Below are 23,996 nucleotides of genomic sequence, written 5' to 3' on the forward strand. Positions count from 1 at the left end.
CCACGTTTGGCACCATCTGTGTGAAGTTTGCATGTGCTCCCTGTTACTACATGGTTTTCTCCAGGTGCTCCAGCTTTCTCCCATGTCCCAAAAAGGGTCGGTAGGTTAATGGGCCCTTGGTGTCCCTTGTGTAAATGAGTGGTAGCAACTTTTGGTGGGGGGGGGGGGGGGGGTTGATAGCAATGTGGGGAGAATAGGTTACAGGGAAAATTAGTGAGGGAATTGCTTTGTAATCCAGCGTAGATTTGTTGGGGTGAAATGGCCTCCTCCTTTGTCGTGACAAAATATGAAAATGTATTAGGAAGATTGCCTTACTTGATGAATTTATGTGTGTTACTCCCTGGTTGTCAGTGAATATGTTGGGGGCTCAGTGGGGGAAAAAATGCATATCTCACACTGGTTCAGAGATTGTGGGGTCAGGAAGGGTGTGTGTGTGTGCATGTACGGGAAGGAAGGCCTTACGGAAAGATAACACATCTTTTCACTGTCTGACTATCAGGAAGTGTGGGGGGAGCTGATGTATGAAGGATGTATGTCAGAGCCTGGCTATGCGTAAGTCTGGGTAAAGGACAGCTGATGTATGAATGATCACGTGTTGTGGCCAAGGGCAATACGTGTTGTAGGAATATTGAATGGCATTTCGGGCTTGAGAAACCTGATGGCCTACTTATCCTATCTTCTCATGATCTTGAATTCTTCCTGTGTCCCATGTTCTGGACCACCACAGGTTTACTACTACCTTCAGCTGGAGGAGCTCAGGCTCTGAGCTTTGGAACTTGACCAACACTTGATGTCACTGCGATCCACCTGTGAGGCTGAGTAGACAGCACACTTGAGAAGGGGGTCACCTTAAATCTTGAGAGTGCGTTCAGAGAGGGACTGGGTGACCATCAGACTAATGGAGTAAAAAGAGAAAGCAAGTAGTTTGGGAGATCCGTGAGGCCATTTTACTCTCTAACCTATATTTGATTCTGCGAACAGAAGGACCAGACAATTCCTCTGGGAAATACAGCCACAACCAAGGTGCCAGCATCATGGTGGCTCAGTGAAGGAGGCAAAGCTCAAGAGAGCAATAGTTATAGGGGATTCTTTAGTCAGGGAAACAGACTAGCATTCCTGCAATTGGAGATGTGCATCTAAAACAGCTTGGATGGACTTGGCCTGAGATGTGATTCTAGGATGGTAGGTTGTCTTTCTGGTGCCAGGGTCAAAGACATCACCAAGTGGTTGCAGAACAATCTGGAGCTGGTGAACAGGCAGGGTTAGGGACCATATCCATGCCAAAGACTTGGGTAGAAAAGGGGGGGAGGTCCTGCAGAATTGGGAAAGAGATAGAAAAACTAGATCTCAAAGCTAGCAATGTCATGATTACTTTCAGTGCCATGTGCCAGTCACTATGGAAGTAGGAAGATAGTGGTGGATGGGGCTGGCGAGATGATGCAGGGGCAAGGGCTTTAAATTCCTAGGGTACTGGGACTGGTTCTAGGGGAGGACTGTAGCAATAGAAGCCAGATACGTTACCAAATATTCATTAAGAACCTTACCCAAATCCTCCACATCCATGCACAGGTTATCTTTTTGGTTCTCTCATGCGCCCTACTCTTTCCAAAGTCTCCGTGATAAACAGACAAGCAAAAAAAATCTTCTTGAGTAATATTGTGAGTACTGTTGTGCTGGGGCTGGAATGCTGTGGAAATATTCACAAGGAAGAAAAGCAGAATTGTAAATGAAAGCCAGAAAACAATTAAAAAAAAATGAAGCCTGGCTGTGCTTAGTGGTTTACATATATAAATACAAGGCATATTGTGGAAAAGGCAGATGAGCTGAAGACACTAGTGGGCACGTGGAAGTATGATAATTTAGCTCTTATGGAAATGTGGTTTAAAGAGAGATAGGAGTGCTGGCCTTGTTTCAGGGCTTTTATTTGAGGCAGAGAGAAGGATAAACAAGGAAATGGTTAGAAATATGGGTCAAAGGAACAATCATAACTGTGAGTAGGGATAATATGTTGATCATCACATGAGACTATCATACTGTTGACAGTGACCTATAGTCTTCCAAACAGTCTCAAGGAGATGGAAGAGCAAACTTGTTAAATTTCTAAGAAGTGCCAAGGCTCCAGTGAGTAATAGTGGGAGAGATTTCATTTACCTTGATATTAACTGGTACACAGAGAATGTAAAAGCAATGGAGGGCACAGAATTTCTGAAAAGACCCTTTTCAGCCAGTTTGAAGCGGACACTATTTGCAAGATGTGGGTGAGGAGGGCAATTCTAAGAGAGGAAAGTGGCAATTGTAAATGTAGGTTTTGGAAATGAAACTGAACAATTGGAAGATGTATCAGTGGGAAACACTTTTGTGACAGTGATCATAATTGAGTTGGATTTTGCATAGTTATGGAAAAAGATAAAGATAAAATAGGGATAAAGTTTCCAAACTGGGGTAAGGCTGATTTTGCTGGTCTGTTTACCGTGGAGACTTTGGGAAGAGTAGGGCCTGTGAGGGAGCCAAAAAGATAACCTGTGCATGGATGTGGAGGGTTTGGGTAAGGTTCTTAATGAATATTTTGTAATTGTCTTCCCAAAAAAGAGGTTTGATGCTGATGTTGTAGTTAAGGCAGGTGACTGTAAAACAATGGATGAAATTAATGTCATAAAAGAGCAAGTATTAATGGAGATGGCATCTTTGAAAATAGATAGAATGTCAGGTCCAGATTGAAATATATACAGATTGTTAAAAGAAGCAAAGGAGGAAATTGAGGATTCTCTGGCTACTATTTTTCAATCATCCCTAGCTACAAGACCACTGAAGTTGTACCAATTTTTAAAAAGGAAACATGGAGTGAAATGAGTAAACATAAGCCAGTTAATTCAACCTCACTGGTGGGCAAATGATTGGAATCCTTTCCAAGAGACAATATAAACCCTTATTTACAAAGGGACAGATTAATCAGAGACAATCAGCATGGATTTTAAGGGAAGATCATGTCTGACTAAAAACAGAAAATGCTCTCAACAGGTTAAGGCAGTATTTGTGAAAAGACCAAGAGTTGAATTTGAAGATCTTTCATCAGAACATGAAAAGAGAAAACAAGTTGGTTTTAAGTTGCAGAGAGGGTGGAAGGGAAATGGATAGGACAAAGGGAATCTCACTGATAGTGTGAGGCTAGGATTGCTCAGGTGACCCTAAGACAGTGAAGATAACGTTAAAGCAGTGATATGCAGGTCAGAGCTGTAACTGAAATGTGAACCAAAATAGGAATACAAGAAATGCCTAGTGGACCAGGCATTGTCTGCAGAGAGAGAGAAAAATGGAGTTAATATTACAGATGGCTAACCTTACAGCAGAAATGCCCAGTTCTACAAGGTAAATAGATGGAATCTAGTTCCGGGTGGGTCAAAAACCAGCAGGCATAGATTTGAAGCTTTTGGTAGATGGATTAGAGGACAGTAGTTGTCTAAAACTCTTTGCCAGACCAGATGGAAGAGGCAGGGATTCTCATTATATTTAAAATGAGCCTGGATGTGTACTTAGGGTCACAAACTGCAGCTAAGTGCCAGCAACTGTGTGACATTGGTTGAAGTCTTTTATGAGTGTGCACTAGTTGCATCAGATAGCATTTGGAAAAAACATATCAGTGCTATTGCATAAGGATCACAATTGAAAGTCATGGCCCAAAGGCAAGTTTTAAAACAATGCTAGTACTGTATCTACACTCTGATTAGGGATTTTTTTTCTATTCTTCCTTTCATAGTGAACAATCTCACATTTTCCCAGATATTTGTTCTCGTCCCTTCATATAACCTTCCTCCATCCTTTTGCAGACTGTGTCCTCCTCACAATGACTATTTTCTACAGCATCTCCAAAAAAAAAAGCTGAAGGCTTTATTAGTGAAGCAGACTTTCCACTCAACAATAGGAACAACATGCAAAAAGCTGGAGGAACTCAGTGGGCCAGGCAGCATCTATTGAGGGAAATGAACAGTCGACATTTTGGGTTGAGACTCTTCATTTGGATTGAAAGATGGAGGGAAGATAGCCAGTATAAAAAGATGGAGGCAAGGGGTAGAGCAAGAGCTGGCAGGCGATTGAATCCAGCGAATTGGAGGGGGGAGGGTGATAGGCAGATGGGAGAATGGGAATAGTGTCAGAAGCTGGGAGGTGATAGGTGGAAGTGACAAAGAGCTGAAGATGATGGAACAATTGCTCTGATGCCTATTCATGCTGAAGATGCCTATATGTGTGTTTGAACACCGCACCTGTAAAAATTAAACTGCCCTGTGATTTCTCCCCCAACTTTAAGTGTTAATCAGGTTTGCATGCCAATAACATTGATTTTCTGCAGAGAAAACTTACCTTTCTTTCTGTTATAGAGAATTAGCAGTAAATCTTACTTCATACTAAAAGTTGTGAGTAGTTTCAGCTTGTGGATTATGACAATGCACCAGATATTATGTGGAATCCAAAGATTTTCTGCTCCTTTGGCTGGGAATACAGAAAACTGTACATGAAATTCCTAAATGCGTATATCACCAGATGCTCTGCTTGTTGTATCAACTTGTACTGAAAAAAAAAGCACTTGACAATTGAAAATCTACTTATAGAGAATGAAATATGATAACAATTATTCCCCGGTCATTCCACATCACTCAGAAAACCCTGACGCAACTTCTCCAGCAGGATAACATTGTTCCCCATAGGTTATTCCTTTGACAGTACTAGAGGGGAGATTGAATCACATTGTCCTGGGAGTCCTGCCATTGGAGACTCCTAGGACAACACAGTCTTCCTTCTAGAGTGCTAGACTGGGAGGTCTTCAAGGTGAGTAAGTTACTTTAATCAGTATTACACGAAAACAATCCCTCCCATCCTGAAGGTTTGCAGCCCATCCCATGATGTCTTAATCTGAGCCCCATCTCCCTACGGAAACCTACCACCATATGCACTGTTGGTCTCCTATACTCCATTCCTTCCTACCCAGTCTTGCAGTCTTCTCATCCCTGATCTGCCAAAGACACAGTCACCCACCTAGTCCCAGTCTCCCCAAAACACACAGCCAGGCTTGGGCAATCTAATCCTTCCTAAAAATTGTTTGTCTCCCCATCTTGATCCTTTGAAAGTGAAATTACTTGCACTTGATCCCTGCAAAACACACAGTTGGTCATCTGCTCCTCATCCCCTAGAAAGTCACTGCCAGTGTCCCCCTCTCAATCTTAAGAAAATACACTGCTAGAGTTCTACACTTGATACCCCACAATACTAATTCCAGGCTTCCCTTCCTGAGCCCATTAACCATCTCCTAGCCACAGTGCAGGCCCAAAAAGGAATGTAGCTGATGATTTCCTGAATCTGGCCTTGGAAAAGGAGGATTGGTCAGCACATTCTAGCCAACAAAAATATGCAAGAGACTGGTTGGTTGTACTTAACCTTTAAACTATGGTGCGATATCAACTTTTACCCTAAAGACAATGTCTGAAATGACCATTTTTTCCCCTCTGATGCATTGTTCTAGTGCACCAGAATAACAAGATATGTATCTTACTGGAGAAATATTAAATAGTGAGTTAATTATCTAGAAATCTTTTGAAGTTGGTAATTGATATTGCAAATAACTTTCTTACCGTTTTTGAATTAGGTAAACAGGAAAAAGATCAGCGTCCAAAGTTTACCTTAGATGACTACTTAAAAGGAAATTACAGATATAAATCGTACAACCTACAGTGGATATCAGGTAATCATTAACAGTTGATTGTCTTACACTCCATAATTACACTGACTTTAAAATTCTCAAAGTTTAAGAATGGAACTGTATGGATGAAGACTGGCATGGCTTAAGAAAGAAATAATAAAATTGACATACTTTTCTTACTTTAAGAGTATAGCTTAAAATAATCACAGTGCTCCATAGTTTACAAACACCCAACTATTGAGACACCCTGTACATACAAATGGGCATTTGGAAGACCATTGGGATGGATAGGGATGGATTTTCCGGCTGCGGTGGGGCTGCAGTCATCTTCTACCGGGTGGGAACAGGCTCTTTCGCGTGCCTTCCCTGCCCACTCCGGGCTGCAACAGTCAGGGGGCTGGTTTGAGTCGAGCAGAGCTGGGAGTGCTGAGCAGACTGACTCCTCACTCAATGAGTCAGTGAGGCTGCCTGGCAGTCGTGCTTCCCTAGCCTGCTTGCTCTCCTATTACAGTTGTTTCTGTGATCCTTTCCCACACAGTGTCTTGGTTCATTTCCAATTTATGAACAATTTGGGTTATGAATAGTTATCAAGGACTTCTTGTACCTTTCTATGCAAATGTCTAGCCTGGCGCTCAAGAATACCATGTTGCAGCTAATGATTTGAAAATAGTACCTATTGTACAACCATAGCTTTAATTAAATTTTAATGGAATTATCAAAATAATCAGATCTGATTGAATGGCAGATTAAGCATGAGGGGCTGAATGTCCTACTCCTGCTTTTGTTTCTTGTCATGCTTTGCTTAAATAGTTCAATAAATAAAGGAATTGAGTTGAGTCCCTAACTGATCCCTCATTAATTATATGGCATGAAATGCATATGAGCCATTCGTATTAGTAAAGTTCCAGATTCAGTTTCTGTTCCGTGTGTGTACCATGATGGAATCTGGCCAGTTTGCGATGCCCCAGTGAGCAGCATGCCAAACCTGACTACACACAGATGCAAAGAGCTAATTACAAATTCACACAACTCAAAGAAGTTTCTTTGGAGATTCAAGTTTTACCAAAATAACTTTAGATGAATTATCAGCATGTACACATAAATTGCTTGCAATGCTATTTCTCATCCCTTCTCCACTGCATCACCATCTTGAATTATTATTAGAGTTGGGAGTTTTCAGACCTCCATTTAATATTCATAGAGTTATAGAGCATGGATACAGGCCCTTCGGCCCAACAAGTCCGTGCCAACCATGTTGTGCACCTAATAGGTCCCAATTTCCTGCGTTTAGCCCATATCCCTCTAAGCCCTGCCCCTGCACATACCTATGAAAGTGCTCCTTAAATTATACTATTGTACCTGGCTCAACCACTTCCTCTGGCAGCTCATTCAATATACTCACCACCCTCTCAGGTCCCTTTTAAATCTTTTCCCTCTCACCCTAAACCTATGCCCCCTAGTTTTGGACTCCCGTACCTTGCGGAAAAGACTGTTACCATCCACCTTATCTATTTTTTTCATAATTTTAAACAGTTCTATAAGGTCGCCCCGATTCTCCTGCATTCCAAGGAATAAAGACCAAGCCTGGCTAACCTTCCCCTATAACTCAGGCCCTCTAGTCCTGGCAACATCCTCGTAAATCTTTTCTGCATTCTTTCCCGTTTAACCATGTCTTTCCTATAACAAGGTCACCAAAACCGTACACAGTACTCCAAATGCGGCCTCACCAACGACTTATGCAACTGCAATCATAATGACTCCTAGTCTCCATACCCTGACTGATGAAGGCCAGCATGCTAAATGCCTTTTTCACCACCCTGTCTATCTGAAACACCACTTTCAAGGAACTATGCACTCGTACTCCTGGGTCCCTCTGTCCCATTACACTCCTTAGCGCCCTACCATTCATAGTATAAGTCCTACGTTGGTTTGACTTTCCAAATGCATCACCTCACACTTATCTCTATTGAAATCCATTTGCCACTCCTCGGCCCACTTCCCTAACTGATCAAGATCCCCCTGTAGTCTACGATAACATTCTTCACTATCAACAACACCTCTGAATTTTGTGTCATCTGCAAACTTGCTGATCAAGCCGTGTGCAATCACGTCCAAATCATTTATATAAATAATGAATAACAAGGGTCTCAAAACCGATCCCTGTGGCACATCACTAGTCACTGGTCTCCACTCTGAGAAACAACGTCCTCTGTTTCCTACCTCCGAGCCAATTCTTCACAATATAATATGAAAATCAGCATTTGACTTTAATGTTCAATTAATAATCACTCCCGTTCCACCCATGCTTGGAACACAATGATTGAAAATAGTTTGTATCCTTTTTATAAGTTGGTACCTACTTTCCTTAATTAGTCAATCAATGCAATGCTACAATCTATTAAAATTTATGCATTATGTAAGTTTTGAATTATTGTGAAATGGAGTAAAGCAAACTAAAAATAAAATAATAACATGCAGTGGAGACATTGGAGGCTGAGTTCATCCCTTTTGTTCACAGAAGTAGCATAAAGACAATGAAACTCCAGATATTGGTTTGTATTCACATCTGGTTATATCTAATGCTGTGTAAATATCCATGCTGCACAATGAATACAAAATCTAAAAATTCAGTGAACCTCTGCTTTCACTGTGTTATTTTAGCAATTTATTCTAAACCTTGGATATTATCAGAGTCGGCCCAAATTCCTTATTTATGCATACGGTGGGAGAAGCAAAGGACAATTAGCATCACAATCTGCATTCACATTGAAACTGGGATCAAATAATTGAATTTAATAGCCAGAGTATTTCAAGAATTTCTAATCCAGTAGCAATGGGTCACACCTGATCAAGTCTCACATGAACCCTAATAACAAGGGCCCTTGAATCTCGAACTTAGGGAGTTAAGATACTATTCTAGCTCTTAAGCAGGCATGTAAAAGAAATGTAGTGTATGTTTTCTGGTGACCAAAATAACAAATTTTTACCTGGTTTATTTAGTGCTGCATTCTTGTGCACCATTAAATTCAGTTTTAATTATAAACCAATCATAATGGAAAATGGGGCACTTAACACAAATTGCATACATAGATAGCGAGAAAACATTTCCCCATGGCAGATATATCTAATGCCAGAGGGCATAGGTTTAAGGTGAGGAGTAAGATATTCAGAGGGATCTGAGGAGGACTTTTTTCACCCAGAACATAGAACAGTACAGCACAGTATAGGCCCTTTGGCCCACGATGTTGTGCCGACCTACATAACACTATTCCATGAGCGATCTAACCTTTCCCTCCTACACATCCATGTGCCTATCCAAGAGTCTTTTAAATTTCCCTATTGTATCAGCCTCTACCACCACCCCCCGGCAGTGCATGCCAGGCACCCACCACTCTGTGTGTAAAAAAAAACCTACTTCTGACATCTCTCCTAAACTTCCCAACACTCACCTTAAACTGATGTCTTCTGGTATTGGCCATTGCCACTCAGGGGAAAAGGGGCTGGCTGTCCACACTATCTATGCCTCTCATAATCTTGTATTACCTCTATCAAATCACCTCTCATCTTCCGTTGTCCAGAGAGACAGTGGGAAGGAGCTATTTTCCCTCAAAGTCAAAAGTTTAAACTAATTGGTGGAAGGATTACACTCTCTGGAACTCACTGCCAGAAAGGATGGGAGAGGTAGGAACCCTTCCCTCACTTAAACAGGGCCCAAGTCATGGACTTGAAGAGCAAGGTAGTTGAAGTCTGGAATGCACTGTTTGGGAAGGTGGTGGAGGCAGGTACATTGAACATTTAAGTAGCATCTGGATGAACCCTTGAATTGCCAAGGACCAAGTGGGGGTAAATGGGATTAGCATATATTGGTTGTCAGCATAGACACAGAGGACTAAAGGGGCTGTCTGAGTACTGTATGACTCTATGACTCTGAAGTCAACAACTTTCCTAATGGTCTTCCATGCACCTGATGCATGGAGAAAACTGGTCATGTGCATTGTTGTTTTTAGTCACATTGATGTGGCCTGTAGATGGCATTGATCACACATCTAAAGTGGGTCTTCACAATTCTTTCTCCTCACAACGGTTTTTCCTTCGACCCTAACCCAACTAATCACCCGCAACACCCAACAATCTGCTAACTTCTATCATCAGCTTACCAACCACAACAGCCCTCCATGGATCCATCAGTGGTTCAGCGCCAACTGTTGATCCCATGGCAATGAAAAAAACTGAGATGCTGGAAATCTGAAATAAAAACAGAAAATGCTGTTCTTTTCAGGCAGCAGCTGTGGAAATGAAAACAGAATTAACATTTCAGGTCCAGGATCCTCTGTTATTGCCTTTTGTTACCAAAGTTACACAACATCTGCCATCAGAACACAGAAAACCTAAAGCTGGAGGCAATGAATGCCAAATAAATGAACTTATTGCACCTTCTATTAACAGACACAGTCTTAAAAATCCATCTGGTTCACTAATGTTCTTCAAGGGAGGAAATTTGGTACCCTTACCCAGTCTGGCATATACGTAACACCAGACTCTTCCCAGTGGGGTTGTCTCTTAAATGCTCTTTGAAGTTATAGCATTATGGAGAAGGAATAAAACTGGATGGAGCACCTGACGTCAAGCCAGGCACCAATTCGGTCACACCAAAGTCACTCACATTCCAGTTGACATTGCAAAGTCCTCTGCACAAACATCTGGCAACTGGTACCTAAACTGGGAAGACTGTCCCACAAAGTAGTCATACTCACAAGTCATTTCTTGCAGACAATGTCACAGAGAGTCATAGAGCAATAGAGCACGGATACAGGCCCTTCAGCCCAACGAGTCCATATCGAGCAGGTGCCCAGCCAGCTAGCCCCAATTTTCTGCGTTTGGCCCATATCCATCTAGGCCTTCCCTTGCATGTACCTATCCAAATGCTCCTTATATGATACTATTGTACCTGCCTCAACCACTTCCTCTGGCAGCTTATTATATAATCACCACCCTCTGTGTGGAAAAAGTTGCCCCTCAGGTCCCTTTTAAATCTTTCCCCTTTCACCCTCAGTCTAAGCCCCCTAGTTTTGAACTCCCCTACCCTGGGTAAAAGACTATTACCATCCACCTTATCGATGCCTCTCATAATTTTAGACACCTCTATAAGGTTGCCCCTCATTCTCCTATGTTCCAAGGAATAAAGATCTGGGTTGGCCAACCTCTCCATACAACTCAGGTCCTCTAGTCCTGGCACTATTCTCGTAAATCTTTTTTACACTCTTTCCAGTTTAACCATGACTTCCCTGTAACAAGGTCACCAAAACCATACACACAGTACTCCAAGTGCAGCCTCACCAATGACTTATGCAACTGCAATCATAATGTCCCAACTCATAGTCTCAGTATCCTGACTGATGAAGGCCAGCATGCTAAGTGCCTTTTTCACCACCCTGTCTATCTGAAACACCGCTTTCTGAAACACTTCTGGGTCCCTCTGTTCCATTATACTCCCTAGTGCCCTATCATTCATCGTATAAGTCCTATGCTGGTTTGACTTGCCAAAATACATCACCTCACACTTATCTGTATTGAAATCCATTTGCCACTCCTTGGCCCACTTCCCTAACTGATCAAGATCCCCCTTAGTCTACGATAACCTTCTTCACTATCAACAACAACACCTAATTTCGTGTCATCCGCAAACTTACTGATCAAGCCTTGTGAATTTGCATAAATAATGAATAACAAGGGTCTCAAAACCAACCCCCGGGGCACACCACTAGTCACCAGCCTCCGTTCCAAGAAGCAGCTTCAACCACTGCCCTCTGCTTCCTGCTTCCGAGCCAATTTTGAATCCATCTAACTCTCCCTGGATTCCATGAGACCTAACCTTCCAGACCATCCTACCAAGCTGAACCTTGTCAAAAGACCTTGCTAAAGTCCAAATAGATGACATTCACTGCCCTACCACCATCTACCTTTTTTTAACCTCTTCAAAAAATTTGTCAAGCATGACTTTCCACGCACAAAGCCATGCTTACTCCTCCTAATCAGACTCTGGTCTCTCCAAATGCTGGTAGATCCTGTCCCTCAGAATTCCCTCCAGTAACTTCCCCACTACTGATGTCAGGCTGACTGGCCTGTAGTTCCCTGGCTTATCCTTGCTACTCTTCTAAAACAATGGAACAACATTAGCCACCTTCCAGTCTTCAGGAACTTCATCAGTGTCTAACAATGAAGCAAATATCTCTGCAAGGTCCTCCACAATTTCTCCTCTACCCTCCCACAAAGTCCGAGAATGCACTCGGTCAGGCCCTGGGGATTTACCCACCTTAATGCACTGTAAGTCTGCAAATACCTCCTCTCTGGTGATACAAATGTCTCTAAAATGTCCACTTGTTTCTCTTATCTCTTGAACAACCATGAGTTTCTTCTCAGTAAACACCGAGGAGAAATATTCATTAAAATTCCCACCCATCTCCTGTGGCTTGAGACATAGGTGGCCCTGCTGATCTCTAAGGGGACCTAATCTCTCCACAGCCACCCTTTTACTCTTGATATAGCTATAGAACCTCTTGGGATTTTCCTTAGCCTTACCTGCCGGATACAACTCATATCCTCACTTTACCCTCCTGATTTTCCTCTTAAAAGTATTCTTAACCTTTTTATAGCCATCAAGGGATATGCTGGTCCCTGACCTCCTAAAGAAGCATTCCTTCTTTTTCTTGACCAGAGCCTCAATATTTCTCATCAGCCAAGGTTCCCTACACTTGTCAGGTTTACCCTTCACCCCAACAGGAACATGCTGCTCCTGGACTCTTGATATCACACTCCCACTTGCCATTCATTCCTTTCCCTTCAAACAGGCTCACCCACATCAACCTCTGCTAGATCCTTCCTATTCCCCCAAAATTAGCCCTGCTCCAGTTTAGGACCCTAATCTGTGGACCTGTCCTATCCTTTTCCATCACTATCTTAAAACTAATAGAATTATGGTCACTAGAGCCAAAGTGCTCCCTGACTGCCACTTCAGTTACCTGCCCTGCCTCATTCCCTAACAGGTCCAGTATTGCACCCTCCCAGGTAGGGCCCTTATATATATATATATATATATATATATATATACATATCTATATCTATCTATATCTATAGACTCAGGAAACTTTCCTGGGCACATTTCACAAATTCCACTCCGATCAGGCCCTTAACACCCCAGGTATTCCAGTCAATAACTGGTAAATTAAAATCTCCCACTAATATCTCCACACCTGCTCCTCAAGTTCCCACTGGCTAGTGGGGAGTCTATACTACAGCCCCACTAGAGTGATCCTTCCCTTCTTGTTTCTAATGTACCAGACTCCTTCAATATAATCCCTGGTATTTCTGGTCCCACCAAAAGGATACACCCACCAGAGGTGGCAGCACAGTCATATAAAGGCAGGGTGCGGAGTGATTCTTGGAGTCCTCATGAGGTCTCATGATATTAAATCAAACGTGAACTGGGAAATCTCCTGATTACCACCTAACATTCTCCCTTAGCTGATGAATCAGTGCTCCTCCTTTTACATTACTTTAGAAGGTGCAATGGAATTAGCAAGGTCACAGAATACACTCTGGGTGAGGACTCCTTTGTCCATCAGCAAGAGTGGCTTGGATTGATAGCATCACCACTGACTGAGCTAACTGAGTTCTGCTGCCAGACTGGGTTTCCAGCAGGTAGTGAGTGAAATAGCATGAGGAATGAAATTACTTAATCTCAACCTTACCAGTTTACCTGTGGCAGATGCATCTGTCCTTGTTAGCATTTGTGGAAGTGACCAATGCACAGTCCTTGTGACGACAGTCCCATCTTCTACACTGAGGACACCCTCCATCATGCTGCGTGACACTACAAGTGTATTATACAGAATAGCCTCAGAACAGATTTGGCAGATTAAAACTAGGTATCCATGAAGTGCTGTGGATCATCATCAGCAACAAGAAGGTATAGCTCCCCAATCTGCAACTTTGTGGCCCAACATATCTCTCAGTCTACCATTATTATAGAGCTGAGAAATCAACCCTGATTCAGTGAGGTGTGCAGAAGGATAGCCAGGAGCAGCACTGGGCATATTGAAAAGGATGAAGTCCCAGCTTGGTGAAGCTACATAGCATGCAGTGGAGGGAGCAAAGCTGCCTCACAACTAGCAGATCAGATCAAAGCTCTGCATTCACTGCATATCTATTCATGAATAGTGGTGGAAAATTAAACAGCTAGAGGAGGAGGAGATTTTAGCCTAGCTGTTCCAGTGCAATTTCAACACTGGCATCTATCTGGCCATATGGAAAATTGCCCTGTACACCTTTTCATAAAAAGCAGGATAAATCCAATCTGGTTAATTACCACCTAATTAGTCTATTCTCAATGATTAGGGAAGTGGAAGTTGTAGTCAACAGTGCTATCAAATGATACTAATCAATAACTTACCAATGCCCAAATTGGTGTTCGTCAGGTCAGCTACAGCATTTATCACAGCCTTTATGCAAAATATCGACCAAAGTCCTCAATTCCGGAGATAAGGTGAGAGTGACTTTCCACATTTAACTGAATGTGGTATCAAGGCGCCCAGTTAAAACTCAAGTCAAGGGACATAAAGGGGAAATGCTCCAGTGGTTGGTATCATACCTCACACAAGGAAAGGTGGTTGTAGTTATTGAAGGGCAATTGTTCCGGCCCCATAATATCACTGCAGAAGTTTCCAGGCCCAATTATCTTCTGCTACTTCATTATTGATTTTCATCATAGAGTTTGAAGTGGGGATGCTCACTGATGATGCACAACTCTTCTGCAAATGAAGCAACCCATGCCTGAGTGCAACAGGACCTAGGTAACATTCGGGCATGGGCTGCTAAGTGGCAAGTAATATCTGCGCCAAAGGTGCCAGGCAATAACCATCTCCAACAAAGGAGTGTCCGACCACCTACCCTTGACATTCAACAATATCACCATTACTGAGTACTCCACCGTCAATGTGCTAAAGGTCACATTTATCCAGAAACTCAACTTGACCAGCCACATAAGGAGCAGGTCTGTGGTTGATTACCTTGTGATAACTCACCTCCTGATACTGCAAACCATCAACAAAGCAAACATCTGGAGCATGATGAGCTTTCCACTTCTCTGGATTTGTGCAGGGAAAACAAGCTCATCATCATCTGGTTCATAGCTGTCACTCAATTGTCCCTCATCAACCGTCTTTTCCACCTCTGGCATATAGCGGCTGTAGTGTGCATCACCTCAAAATTCACTGCAATTATTCCTCTATTAGAGCAAGTCTCAAACCGACTACTCTACTACCAAGAAGGATAAGGGCAGCAGATGCATTGGAACACCAAAACCTGCAGGTTCATTTCCAAGTCGCACAGGATCCTTGACCTGGAAATATACCACTACTACTCCATCATAGCTGATCTAAATCCTGTAACTCCCTCCTCAACAACATTGGGTGAATATCAGTGTAGAAGGACTGCAGCAAATCAAGAAGGTGACTCACTACCACCGTCTCAAAGACAATTAGAGATGGACTATAAATGTTGTCCTTGTCAGCATTGCTCAGATCCCAGAACTAAATTAAAAGGAGAGGAATTTATATTGGGATAGGATTAATGTTGATCTCCATTGAAGGCTTCAAAATTTATATCTTAGAAAGGAGCTTCGAAGATAAAAATATTGCAATATATGCAATTATATTCATACTTAAAATATTTACAATACTACACTAATATTTTTAGACAATGAATACCTACATAGAACCAACTACGGCAATGTTATTCGCTACAATGTTGAAACACAACAAACAAGTGATTTTCTGCTCAACACCACATTTGTAAGTATATTTATTTTATACTTGAAAAGTTCTAAGTGATGTTTAGTTGTATTTACAAATGTATTGATTTGCACAAGTAATTTTCTGTCTGTAGTGATGTTCGTCATATTATTTAAACCAGACCTGTGCAACAAAGTGATCAATAAACCTGGGTAATTCCTTTTAAAAAGTAAATTAAAATAACATGTTTGTTAAATTTTTTTAAAAACTTGATTTATATGCAGAAGACCAGTAGCTGTAATAATATCTTTGAAACATTGTTGAATGATAAAATCCTTAAAATAGATATTCTTGTAGTCATCCATGTTCCTCAATGAAAAGTGCACAAGATCTGAGAAATAGTTTACTAAGATGCACAAAGTGACAAACTTCAATGGCAAAAAACAAATACCGATTGATACAATTTTTAACATAGCCATATTTCCCAGCAAAGGTTGTGCCAAGAGTAGCTTTCTATCAGCACTGGATCATTCCACAGCACATTGAACTAATACTTCTCCATATTAAGTTATTTGAATAATTGGAACATGTTGCATTAGGCCAAGCCTAATGCAACATCTACCCTCATAAGTTGAAAATGCAACATTAGCTCTAACTTAAAGTGATCATGTCATCTAATAGAAAGTTAGATGCATGACAAGAAATATTAGACTCAATCTTCATACTTAAAAGTGAGTGGGATATGGATCAGATGAAATGCTAGAACTTAATGGCCCTGGGTTGGATGCAGTGGAAAACAAAGCATCATGGAATAGATTTAGCATGGAGGGGAGCCATTTAGCCCGTTGCGTCCACACCAGCCCTCTACTGGGCAACTTTCCAATTCTGCACTTTCACCATAGCCTTGCGATTTTTTTTCCCAGTAAATATGTATACAGTTACTCTTGAAGCCCTCAGTGGAATCTGCCTCCACCACATTTGCAGGCAGCACATTCCGGATTTCAAAGATATGCTCACTCCAGGAGCTTCCATTTTTTCTTCACGTCACTCTTAACTCCCTTCTCCTTTATTTTATACCAGTGACCTCTAGTCCATGACCTGCTCCCCCAAAGGGACTAGCCTCTCACTGCCACTTTATCCAGACATCTCATCATTTTACATGCTTCTATGACATCTCTCCTCAACCTTCTCTATCCAAAGAAAACAATCCTGGCCTCTCTAGTCTATTATTGTAACAGTAGACACTCATCCCAGGAACCATTCTCATATGAATTTTTCTTTGGATGTCAAGGATAAAAGGATGTCAAGGCATTACTTTTATAATGTGGTAACCTGAGCTGAACACAGATCTACAGTTGCGGCCAGGCCAGTGTTTTATAACCGTGCTGTCTGTTATATTTTATGCCTCTATGCACTGACATCACCTTGGCTTTTTTACTTGTACTCAGTTGACCTGCCACAGGATGCTCATAAAATTTATGCTTCCACATTTTTAAAATGATTGTAGCATCCAAAGACCAGAAATAGTGCATTTTGGTTTGATATTATAATGTGGTAACCTGAGCTGAACACAGATCTACAGTTGCGGCCAGGCCAGTGTTTTATAACCGTGCTGTCTGTTATATTTTATGCCTCTATGCACTGACATCACCTTGGCTTTTTTACTTGTACTCAGTTGACCTGCCACAGGATGCTCATAAAATTTATGCTTCCACATTTTTAAAATGATTGTAGCATCCAAAGACCAGAAATAGTGCATTTTGGTTTGATACATGTCAGAATGTCCATTTTTATGGGGGAAATCTTCTCGAAAGAGGATTGATAATTGGCTGCCTAACAAGAAACAGAGGGTATTCGTAAAAGGGTCTTTTTCTGTTTAGTAAATATAATGAGTGGTGTGACTCTAGGATTAGTGCTGGAGCCTCAACTTTTTGTATTTGGTATCAAGGGAATGATTGCTAAATTTGCTGATGATACAAAGTAAGAAAGTAATTTGTAAGGAGACTACAGAGGGTCATAGATTGGTTAAGTGATTGAGTAAATATCTGGCAAATGGAATACAATCTGAGAAAATGTGAAATTGTCCACTTTGACAGGCAAAATAAAAACTAAGTATATTATCTAAATGGTCAAAGGTGCAGAACCCTGAGGTTTAGAAGGATCAGGGATTTGCAAAAAGCAATTGTGTAGATTAGGAAAGCAAACAGATTGTTATTGTTTATTGTTAGGGGAACTGAGTAAAATATTTATGAAACCACACCTGGCATACTGTATACAATATTGGTCTCCTTGTTTAAGGAAGGATTTTATTGCTTTGGAAGCATTTCAGAGGTTTAACAGATTGATACCTGGAATGAGTGAGTTGCCTTGTGAGAAAAGATTGGACAGGCTAGGCCTGTATCTGCTGGTGTTTAGATTAGTGAGAGGAAGTTTGAATAAAACTTATAAGTTCTTGAGGGGCCTTTACAGGATACATGTAGAAGAATTTAGAACTAGGGGGTCACTGTTTGAAAATAACAGGTCACCCACATAAGATAGAGATGAGGCAAAACTTTTTTTTGAAGAGTTCTGAGTCTTTCGAACTTTCTTCTCCAAAAGATAGTGGCAGTTGAAAATAGATACCTGATGTGGACAGAATGCAGAGTTGAGGTTACAATCAGATTAGCCACGATCTCACTGAATGATGAGAAGGGTCATGTGGCCTGTTCCTGCTCCTAATTCATACGTTGGTATGTTCACGTGTGCATTGCTTGAAACTGCTGGAGGAAATCATGCCACAGGTCTGAGAATATTAATTTAAACATGCCTAGAGCATTCATACTAATGTTAAGACTGAGCTCTGGATACATTGAATGAAGAAATGTAGGAGAGAGACATCTTCTATCCAGTGGAGCCTAGAAGAATATTTAGGATGAATAGAAGGAATGAAAGCAGTGCCAAGAAAAGTTTAATGACTTTGCATCTGTAAGCAAGGGACAGATTTCTTCTTGCAATGTACTCCTATCACTCATCACTCAGCATTCTCTTTCAATCAAATATACCCAACCATACCCTTAAACATTCATTGCAATTTGAAGAGCTTACAGCTTCTACACACTATTCTCTTCAACCGTGGAAGGGACACTATTCAAACCTACTGCAAGACTGTTTCTTGCAGGAGAAAGTAACGCACAAATGGTGCCAATCACAGCATATTGGCAGGGGATAGTCACCTGTCCACCCATACAACAACCTGGAGAAGAAGTTGATGACCCCTATAGGTTTGTGTTCAGCAGCTACACAGATATCATTGAAAATGACTTGGTACTAATTTCTAATCTGCCTTTTCATATCCCACTTCTGTTTCAGAATCTCTTTTGATTTACCCAGTAATAGCTAGTATTACAATCCACCTCCTATTTGCTCCCTTTCCTTGCACCATTCTTCTTTCAAGTACCAAGAACTCTCGTGTGGTCAGGCAGTGATAGCTTTTGAACACTAGAGGGATACTCTTTCTAACACTCATAGCCACCAGCTCAGGTAATGGGCCAACATACAGGATCTGCACCTGGTGGGTTTCCATCACCACCTCACTGCAGAATCCAAGTCTTTAAACACATTTCTCCTCTGAGAGAGGCTCTGTTTTCTGCATTCTAGCAGGATAGAGCCTATGTAGAGTTTTGGTTGATGCACAAAAGGAAGGATGTAATTGCACTGGAGAGGGTACAAAGGAAATTCATTGGGATGTTGCTTGGGATAGAATGTTGCAGTTATCAGAATAGGCATGGTTTGATTTCCTCGGAGCGGCAGAAGATGACAGAAGACCTGACTGAGGTACACAAAACTATGAGGGGCATATAAAGGATAAATAGCAAAAAAGTTTCCCCCAGAGTAGATGTGTGTAAAACCAGAGGGATAGGATGTTTATGGGAGGTCTGAGTTTTTTCACTCAGTGGATGTTGAAATCTGCCTGAGAGGCTGGTAGAGGTAGAGGCACAACATTTAATAAGTATCTGAATGTACACTTCAATAGCACAGGTCAAGTGCTGAAAAATGGGATAAGTGTAGAAGGGTACTCAGTAGTAAGCATGGTGAGCTGAAGGGCCTGTTTCTGTGCTGTGTGACTATGACTCTGTAACTATAAAGGTTTTGTCTCCCCAAACAAGTCATTTAGTGGATTTCTTCCCGATGTCCTGACTCAGCCAGTAGCAAGCCTGCAAGTCATTAGAATCCCTTTATAAAGCACAGATGCTTGGCAATACTTTCTGCTGAAAAGGCAGTAGGAATGTAGGATGTTAGCTGAATCAGAACAGGCTAACTTGGCAGGTAGGTATCATTCAGTTTTGTACAAGAACTGATGCCATCAGCTACTTTTTCCATATGTGTCTAGCATCCACATGTTGTGCCTACTATTTAATTTGCCAAGTCATCATGCAAGTTGTCTGTTACTTTGCACTGATGAAATAAAAGGCATCAGTCTTCTTGTTTTAATTTTATCTATTGTTTTCAATGTTTAGGAGGAGGTCAAAGCTACTTCTTACATGATCTCACCTGACGAAAAATATGTACTTCTGGAAAGTAATTATTCAAAGGTAATATGGCATTTTAAGTGATATTTATTATTTGGTGCAGTTAAAAGAAATGAACATATCTGGTGGGATACTTGAAAATCATGCAGAATCCATAATGGAGGACTCTTTATTGGAACAAACACCCCACATTCCATTGACAAACAATATGCATTGATAGTTCTAGTTCCTGATAAACGAACCCCTAATTTTATTAAATGTATATTCTCTTCTACAATGTATTATTTAAGTTCAAATTCTATCTAGTCAAATTAAAATTTGCAACTAAAAAACATTCCATTTCATTATTTTAGCTGTAAGATTTAGATTTTTAAGGTTTCCATTTCCATTTTGTAGAATTTTTTTTAAAAAACTGAGTGCGTTGGGAGCTTAACCAAGTCCAAACTTATGCTGAACAGAGTTGGAAGGCAGTATGTACAGGAACAATTATTGTGAGAATCGAGACCTTCATCCGGACTGTATAATTGTGTTTAGAGCATACTATGAGGAGAGACTAAGGGAGCTAGGGCTTTACTCTTTGGAGAGCAGGAGGATGAGAGGAGACATGATAGAGGTGTACAAAATATTAAGAGGAGTAGATAGAGTGGACAGCCAGCACCTCTTTTCCAGAGCACCAAGGCTCAATACAAGAGGGCATGGCTTTAAAGTACTGGGTGGGAAGTTCAAGGGAGATATTAGAGGAAGGTTTTTTACCCAAAGAGTGGTTGAGGCATGGAATGCGCTTCCTGGGGCAGCGGTGGAGGCAGAACATTGGTCAGATTCAAGAAGTTACTAGATAGGCATATTGAGGAATTTAAAATAGAGGGATATGTGGGAGGAAAGGTTTAGATAGTCTTAGGTGAGGTTTAAAGGTTGGCACAACATTGTGGGCCAAAGGGCCTGTACTGTGCTGTACTATTCTATGTTCTAAAGAGGAAGGAACAGGATGCAGATGAGAAGGAGAAGGCTATGGGCACCTATTATGGGAATTAACTACTGACAGAATGAATTGGGCAAAGCATGCAAAAGTTATTAGAGAACCAAATCTCCCAGAAGGTATGAACTCAATCAGGGTGGGTCAGAAGATGGAGCTCACTCAGACCTATGAAGAGATCTCCTGAGGCTGAATTAAAAGCTAGATATACTGCTGGTTAGGCTGCTCTGAGATGGCTTGTGTTAATTTCATAAAGGCCTAGCTACATTTCAGACCTTAAACTTAAGCATAACTGAAGGCTGGATCCAGATTCAAATTAATTGGAAAAGTGTATCAATAATCAATGATGACCAATCTTGTACTTTATGGGTTTATTTCCACTAAATAGCTGACCAGCCATATTGCACTTCTCATGTTAGATCATATTGTTGTGGGTCTCTAATATTATCCAACTCTATTTGCAGTATTTCCCCATCATCACCAGCCACTTTACCCAGAGCTGAACTTCCAATCCATGTCTATTGCTTTGCAAAGGCAGTTCACTTCCAACTCTGTGACGTCATCTGTTTCAACCACAAAGTGCATTTAATAACTGAATTTAGAGATAATAATATCCATGATATTATTAACTCTAAATTCAGTGAATTCAGTGCATTGGTCAGCTTTCCATCTTCTAACCTCCATGAACCTGAGCTTATGCAAAACTCTGCTTACTGTATTTAAGTCTACATCAAGGCACACTGAATTATTACCCCTCTGGTCAGTAATCTATATTCCCTTGAGGTCCAGGTAAGCCTCAGTCTTAAAATTTTCAATTTGCCTTTGTCTTCAACCCATAAACTCAAGGATTCCTTTCTTATAGAGGAAAAGAGCACTACAGCACAGAAACAGGCCCTTCGGCCCATCTAGTCCATGCCAACCTGATCTTCTGCCTAGTCCCATCTACCTGCACCTGGACTGTATCCCTCCAAACCCCTCCCATCCATGTATCTATCCAAACTTCTCTTAAATATTACAATTGAACCCACATAGAACATAACACAGTACAGCAAAGGAACAGGTCCTTTGGCCCACAATGTTATGCTGAACCAATTACATTAGTAATAAAATGCCCAACTAAACTAATCCCTTCTGCCTACACAATGTCCATATCCCACCATTTCCCTCACATTCATGTGCCTATTTAAGAGCTTCTTGAACACCCCTATCGTATTTGCCTCCACCAACATCCCAGGCAGCAAATTCCAGGCACCCACCATTCTCTGTGTAAAAAACTTGCCCCACACATTTCCTTTCAACTTACCCCCTATCACCTTAAATGCATGCCCTCTGGTATTAGACATTTCAACCCTGGGGAAAAGATACTGGCTGTCTATCTATGCCCCTCATAGTCTTATAAACCTCTATCAGATCTCCCTTCAGCCTCTACCATTCCAGAGAGAACAACCCAAGTTTGTCCAACCTACTCTCATAGCACATGCTCTCTAATCCAGGCAGCATCTTGGTAAACCTCTTCTGCACTCTCTCCAAAGCCTCGACATCCTTCCTATAATGGGGTGACCAGAACTGAATGCAATATTCCAGATGTGGTCTAACTAAAGTTTTATAAATCTGTAGCATAACTTCATGACTCTTGAACTCAATGCCTCGACTAATGAAGGCAAGTGTGCCATATGCCTTCTTTACCGCCCTATCAACCTGTGTGGCCACTTTCAGGGAGCTATTAACTTGGACCCCAAGATCCTTCTGCTTATCAACACTGTTAAGGGTCCTGCCATTAACAGTGTACTGTCTCTTTACATTTGATCTCCCAAGGATTTACCACTTCCGCTGGCAGCTCGTTCCACACTTGCACCACCCTCTGAGTGAAGTAGTTTCCCCTCAGATTCCCCTTAAATATTTCACTGTTCACCCTAGACCTATGATCTCTAGGTCTAGTCTCACCCAGCCTTGGGGGGAAAAAACCTGCATGCATTCACCCTATCTATACCCCTCATAATTTAGTATACCTCTATAAGATCTCCCCTCATTCTCCATTGCTCCAGGGAATAAAGTCCTAACCTATTCAACCTTTCCCTATAACTCAGGTCCTCAAGTCCCAGCAAAATCCTTGTAAATTTTCTCCGAACTCTTTCAAGCTCATTGATATCTTTCCTGCAGGTAGGTGACCAGAACTGCACACAATACTCTAAATTCAGCCTCACCAACGTCTTGTACAACTTCAGAATAACATCCCAACTCTTGTACTCAGTGCCCTGATTTATGAAGGCCAATGTGCCAAAAGCTCTCTTTATGACCTATCTACCTGTGATGCCACTTTCAAGGAATTATGGATCTGTATTTCCAGGTCCCTTGGTTCTATTGCATACCTCAGAGCCCTGCTGTTCACTGTGTAAGTCTTACCTTGATTTGACCTCCCAAAGTCAACACCTCACACTTGTCTGCATTAAATTCCATCTGCCATTTTTCAGCCCATTTTCCTAGCTGGTCAAGGTCACACTGCAAGCTTTGACAGCCTTCCACGTTGTCCACTAGGCCCCCAATCTTGGTGTCATCCATAAATTTGCTGATCCAGTTTACCACATTATCATCTAAATCATTAATATAGATTATAAACAACAACGGACCCAGCACTGATCCCTCCAGTCAGAGAGACAACCATCTACTACCACTCCCTGGCTTCTCCCACTAAGCCAATGTTGAATCCAGTTGACTACTTTATCCTGAATGCCAAGCAACTTAACCTTCTGGACCAGCCTCCCATGCGGGACTTTGTCAAAGGCCTTGCTAAAGTCCATGAAGGCAAGGTCCGCCGCCTTTCCTTCATTAACCTTCTTGGTAACCGTCTCGAAAAACTCTAAGATTGGTTAGATATGACCTCCCATGCACAAAGCTGTATTGACTGTCCCTAATCAGGCCCTGTCTATCCAAATACTTATATATCCTGTCCCTCAGAATACCTTCCAATAATTTATCCACGACTGATGTCAGGCTCACCAGCCTATAATTTTCCAACTGATTCTTAGAGCCTTTCTTAA

The 23,996-nt window shown here is 41.5% G+C and overlaps 1 protein-coding gene across 1 annotated transcript in view; it reads left to right on the plus strand.

The window, feature by feature from the left end:
• fap (fibroblast activation protein, alpha) overlaps positions 1-23,996 on the plus strand; it is a 107,662-nt gene that overhangs the window by 38,906 nt on the left and 44,760 nt on the right. Inside the window, exons 3-5 of the mRNA XM_052011703.1 lie at positions 5,636-5,731; positions 15,443-15,537; positions 19,974-20,048. Of these exons, the coding sequence (XP_051867663.1) occupies positions 5,636-5,731; positions 15,443-15,537; positions 19,974-20,048 (266 nt within the window). The remainder of the gene's footprint in view (positions 1-5,635; positions 5,732-15,442; positions 15,538-19,973; positions 20,049-23,996) is intronic.

This window comes from Pristis pectinata, chromosome 1 (genome assembly GCF_009764475.1).
Source record: "Pristis pectinata isolate sPriPec2 chromosome 1, sPriPec2.1.pri, whole genome shotgun sequence".
Classification (NCBI taxonomy): domain Eukaryota; kingdom Metazoa; phylum Chordata; class Chondrichthyes; order Rhinopristiformes; family Pristidae; genus Pristis; species Pristis pectinata.